Consider the following 5,696-nt stretch of genomic DNA (forward strand, 5'->3'; position numbering starts at 1 on the left):
TACCCCGCACTGGCACCAGCCATCTACAACATTAAAAAGGTATAGGGAGGCAGTTCTTGTTTGTCCTTGGAGAGGCAGTTATCACTTGTCCCTGTGGGTCTGAAGTTTCTGCTGGCTGGAGTTCAGATGTGATGGCTGGAGCTTGAGCAGCCATCTTGGGCTCCCAAATGGATCAGCCCAGCTAACTCCCTACTCTCCATCCCCCACTTGTAGGAAACTAAGGTAAGGGAACTCATATTTACAGAGTACCTCCTGGGGTGCCAGGCACTTTGCTTCATGGTTTGTATTATTTCTTCCCAGCAACTCCTTTAGGTAGGTATCACTAACTCAAATTGCATGATGTCTCTTTAAAAGTGTTTGGGGCAGGGCATCGTGGCTCATGCCTATAGTCTCAGCAATTTAGGACGCTGAAGCAGGAGGATCTCTTGAGCCCAGGAGTTTGAGACCAGCCTGGACAACATAAGAAGTCCCCATCTCTACATTTAAAATTTAAAAGGCCAGGTGCAGTGGCTCACGCCTGTAATCCCAAGCACTTTGGGAGGCCAAGGAAGGCAGATCACCGGAGGTTGGGAGTCCGAGACCAGCCCGGCCAACATGGTGAAATACTGTCTCTACTAAAAATACAAAAATTAGCCAGGCGTGGTGGTGCACGTCTGTAATCCCAGCTACTTGGGAGGCTGAGGCACGAAAATAGCTTGCACCTGGAAGGCAGAGGTTGCAGTAATCCAAGATCATGCCATTGCACTCCAGCCTGGGCAACAGAGCAAGACTCCGTCTCAAAAAAAAAAAAAAAAAAAAATTAAGAAAAACAAAAAGTGTTTTGGATCATATAGGAACATAATATCAAAAGCTAGCATTCTCTGAGTTCCTATGAAGTGCCAGGCCCTTGAACTCCTTACAGCAATCATTCAAGGTCATGACTCTCATTTTACAGATGGGGAAGCTGTGGTTCAGGAAATTGTGAGGACTGGCCCAGTTACTGGTAAGAGACAGAGCCAAGGCTGGTACCCCAGCTTTTCAGAGAGTCCAAACTTAAGTTCCTTCTCAGGCCCCGCAGCCACTAAATATGTGTCCTGCTGCAGAGGGGCACTGGCTGTGCCTTGACAACCACCGTGAGCCCAGGGCCCTGAAAACCACTTAGATGTGTGAATACACGTGTGTGTATTTTCCCTGGAATCTGTTTAAAAGTATTCGTGAGGAAAGGAACGAGAGGTGGGCAGATTCTAGTGGTGAGAAAATAACAAAACTGTACAGGGAATTGTCTTTTCGTGTTTTTGAAAAATCATTTGAATAATGCAGTGTGATTTGTAATTCAAATGGAAATGCAGATGTTACCAGTAGTGTCTTTGTGCTGTTTTCTGAGATTCCCAACAACAGCCTCCCTGGTGTTTTTCCTGTCCTTTTTTTAAAAAGAAAGCCTTCCCCTTCAGCCTTAAAAGAAAGTCCGGTCTCGTGCGCATCTTTGGCACTAAAGCAGGCCCCCTCGACTGGCTGGGGATAATGTGAGACTCCATCTCAGGGGCAGATCCAGGCTGAGCAGCTTCTGCAGGCAGCATCTCAGGCTCAGCACCAGACTGTGCTGTTCATGCGCTGTGTGTCATTAAGCAAACCGCCACCCCTCTCTGGGCTTTGCTGCCCTTCTCTGTAAAGTGAGGATGATTTTTAACCTTCCTTCCTTCCCCAGCTGATTTTCTCTGAAGAGAACAGGCTTTAGAAACAGGCCTGGATGGCCGGGTGCAGTGGCTCACGCCTGTAATCCCAGCACTTTGGGAGGCCGAGGCGGGCGGATCATGAGGTCAGGAGATCAAGACCATCCTGGCTAACATGGTGAAACCCTGTCTCTACTAAAAATACAAAAAAAAATTAGCCGGGCGTGGTAGCGGGCACCGTGGCGGATGCCTGTAGTCCCCTGCTACTCGGGAGGCTGAGACAGGAGAATGGCATGAACCTAGGAGGCAGAGCTTGCAGTGAGCCAAGACTGCACCATTGCACTCCAGCCTGGGCAACAGAGCGAGACTCTGTCTCAAAAAAAAAAAAAAAAGAAAAGAAACAGGCCTGGATTCAAATCCCGGCCCTGCCATGTTCTAGCTGTGTGACCTTGGGTAAGTCACTTTACCTCCGTGTGGCTCAATTTCATCTACAGTGAGCAGCTGACACCTAGCAAAGGAGTATATCCAAGAAGCTTATTTGCTGCAATGTATTAAGGACCTACTACGTGTCAGGCATTGTCCATTATTACATCTAGGCATCAGGCATTTCAATCACACCCCTACTTGTCACTCACCAACATATCCCAACACAAAAATGGGATGAACGTATGACTCTGACGAAGGGGGTGGCCACTTCTGAGTTCTTGGCCTTTGTCTTAGTTAAGATGCAGACCCATATAACAGAGGCCCTGCTAATGTTTTGTGTTTTTTGTTTGTTTTTTCTGGAGAGAGAGTCTTGCTCTGTCGCCCAAACTGGAGTGCAGCAGCACAATCAGGGCTCACTGCAGCCTCAGCCTCCCAGGCTCAAGCCATCCTCCTACCCCAGCCTACCTAGTCACTGGAATTACAGGCACGCACCACCATGCCCAGCTAATTTTTGTATTTTTTTGTAGAGACAGGGTTTCCCCATGTTGCCCAGGCTGGTCTCAAACTCCTGGGCTCAAGTGATTTTCCCACCTTGGCCTCCCAAAGTGCTGGGATTATAGAGGTGAGCCACTGTGCCTGGCCTAATTGTCTTAAATACACTAGGGTTGATTCTGTCACATAAAAGAAATCAGAATAGGCCATTTAGGGCTAATGTGTCACTCCACAGTCTTCAAGGACCAAATTTCCCTCTTGCTGCTTGTTCTGCCTTCCTTAGTGGGCTGACTCATGGCCCAAGATGGCTGCTCAAGCTCTGGCCATCTCGTCTGAATTCCAGCCAGCAGGAAAGAGGACATGAGGGAAGAAGAGCACTCCTCCTCTTAAAGAGAATTCCAAGGAACACCACATCACACTACTGCTTCAACTCATGGGCCAAAACTAGTCACAGTGCTATTCCTAGCTGCAAGGAAGCCTGGGGAGTGTGCCCAGCTATAAATGTGAGTCCTTGTGACTAAAGAATAAATGGGAGAGTGAGTTGTAGCCAGCACCTTGCAGTCTATGCTGTAGCTTTCTTTCCAATTGGAGGACTTTTCCAGGGAAAATCCTCACAGCCAACCTCTGGTGAAACTACCCTTGTGTTCCCCTTTTTACAGCAGAGGAAATTGAGAGCCAGAGGGGTAGAGGGGTAGAGGGGCCTCACCAAGGTGTCACAACTAGTGAACAGCAGAGCCCTTCTGGAGTAGCCTAGAGCTGCAGGCATCAGCTGGGCACAGTGCCTCAGGCCTGTAATCCCAGCACTTTGGGAGGCTGAGACAGCAGGATTTCTTGAGGCCAAGAGTTCAAGACCTGGGCAACATAGGAGACCCCATCTCTACAAAACATTTAAAAATTAGCCAGGCATGGTAGCATGCACGTGTAATCTCAGCTACTCAGGAGGCTGAGGTGGGAGAATCACTAGAGCCCAAGAGGTCAAGCCTGCAGTGAGCTATGGTTGTACCACTGCACCCCAGCCTGGACGAGAGAGAGAGAACCCATGTCTCTCTCTCTCTCTCTCTCTCTCTCTGTTTTCATTTTTCTTTTTTCTCATGCTATTTTAACAAAAAGCCCATCCCTTAAAAAAAAAAAAAAAAAAAGCTGTCGGGCACAGTGGCTCACGCCTGTAATCCCAACACTTTGGGAGGCTAAGGCCAGTGGATCACTTGAGGCCAGGAGTTCGAGACCAGCCTGGCCAATATGGTGAAACCCCTTCTCTACTAAAGATACAAAAAATTACTGGCATGGTGGCACACGCCTATACTCCCAGCTACTCAGGAGGCTGAGGCAAGAAGATCACTTGAACCTGGGAGGTGGAGGTTGCAGTGAGCCAAGATTGCGCCACGGCACTCCAGCCTGGGCAAGACCCTGTCTCAAAAAAAAAAAAAAAAAAAAAGCTTCAGACAAAGAACAAGAGCTTCTACTCCACCTTTCTGTTTATCAGGAGATTCCTTCCTGCCCCAAAAGGATCCAGATTTTTTAGAGAAACATCCTTCATCTTTATTTAATAAATTCTAGAACAGCTTTGAACATAGAGCCTTCCCACCCACTCTGGACTTGACAGCCACTGAGGGATGGAGTCATGGGTTTGGTGATTGGTTGGCTGTGGATGCTCAGGGCAAGGCTGAGGCCCAGAAGTTTGGCCGGAGGTCCCTGGGGAGGGCTGGGCTCTGCACACCCACCGTGGTGCTCACTCACTGTCTTCTGCAGGTCAGCGGCCACCTGGACTATGCCAAGCAGATGGATGCCATCCTGAAGGCCGTGGGCATCCGCACCAAGCCAGGCTGGGACGAGAAGGGGCTCTTGCTGGCCCCAGGCTGCCTGCCCTCCGAGGAGCCTCGCCAGGCAGCAGCCGCTGCCTCATCAGGCGAGACCCCCCACCAGGTTGGGCAAACCCAGGGTCCCACATCCGAAGACACCTCCAAATTGGCCATGTCCACAGACCCCAGCCAAGCCCAGGTGCCGGTAGGGCTGGACCAGTCTGAAGGGGCCTCCCTTCCTGCTGCTACCAGCCCTGAAAGGCCCCCCATCTGCAGCCATGGCATGGACCCCAACCCACTGGGCTGCCCCGATTGTGCCTGCAAGACCCAGGGCCCCAGCACGGGGCTGGACTGACCACAGCAGGGGACCTGAGCCGTCTTCCCCAGTCTCCATATGCAGCTCTCTCTTATACCCTCGGGTTCCTCCCAGGAGCTCTGGAGGTGCAGGATTTCCACAGGCCTCTTTCCTAAATGGAAGGAATTGGAACTGAAAGGGAAAGGAAATGGAAGGAAGGGGAATTTGGAGGAGAGAACACACCCACCCTTGGGAAGCTGCCTGTCCCCAGAGGAGCCCCACCAGGGAGCAGCTGCCCCCTCATCAGAGACCTGCAGAGTCAACCAAGCACAGGTTAGAGTCCCAGGACTGGAAACCAACTGTGGGCTTTCTGTACTTCTCATAGCTTTGGAGTCTGGCTTCCATCAGGAGGTCCCGAGGGCTCTCTGGGGCCTGAGGCTCCCACACCAGCTCTCCCCTGGCCTCAATAAAACCAGGTGCATGGCTGTTCTTCCATCCACACTCCAGGGCTGCCCACCAGCTGACAGGCACCATCAACTGGCAGCAACAGAGCAGGCGCAGGTACAAAGAAGGCAGCTCACTCCTGCTCTTAGGAGATCCAATCAGATCTGCCCTGTATAGCCATGTAGGCTGTACACTGCACAACTCCAGGGACATGAGTCACATAGACACAATGTGAGTGTGCTCCCCCATCATGCAACATCTGGACACAACTAACAGAGCATGGTGAATACATGCTGAATTGCATTCAGTATGGCTGTGAACTAGGCCTGGGGACAAGAATGAATTTTACATGGAAAGAATTTCCTGTAGCAGGAACAGAGGGGATAACAACAGCAATAAATAATAAGAAGAAGAAGAAGCTACCACTTCTTGAGCATGTACCACATACCAAGTGGTTGCCTGGGTTGTGTCAGTTGGCATTCACAGCAATCCTATGAGGTAGGGACTATTATTATCTTCATTTTATATTTGGGGAAACTGAGGCTCAGAGAGATCAGGTAACCTGCTGAAGGCCAAACAGCTGGTTAATGA

The 5,696-nt window shown here is 50.3% G+C and overlaps 1 protein-coding gene across 12 annotated transcripts in view; it reads left to right on the forward strand.

The window, feature by feature from the left end:
- TMCO4 (transmembrane and coiled-coil domains 4) overlaps positions 1-5,521 on the forward strand; it is a 120,446-nt gene extending 114,925 nt beyond the window's left edge. For all 12 annotated transcript variants that reach the window (XM_003814418.7, XM_063594446.1, XM_063594451.1 and 9 more), the window contains one exon: positions 4,317-5,521. In XM_003814418.7, the coding sequence (XP_003814466.2) occupies positions 4,317-4,721 (405 nt within the window). In that variant the 3' untranslated portion in view covers positions 4,722-5,521. The remainder of the gene's footprint in view (positions 1-4,316) is intronic.
- Positions 5,522-5,696: the final 175 nt, after the last annotated feature.

This window comes from Pan paniscus, chromosome 1 (assembly GCF_029289425.2).
Source record: "Pan paniscus chromosome 1, NHGRI_mPanPan1-v2.0_pri, whole genome shotgun sequence".
NCBI lineage: Eukaryota > Metazoa > Chordata > Mammalia > Primates > Hominidae > Pan > Pan paniscus.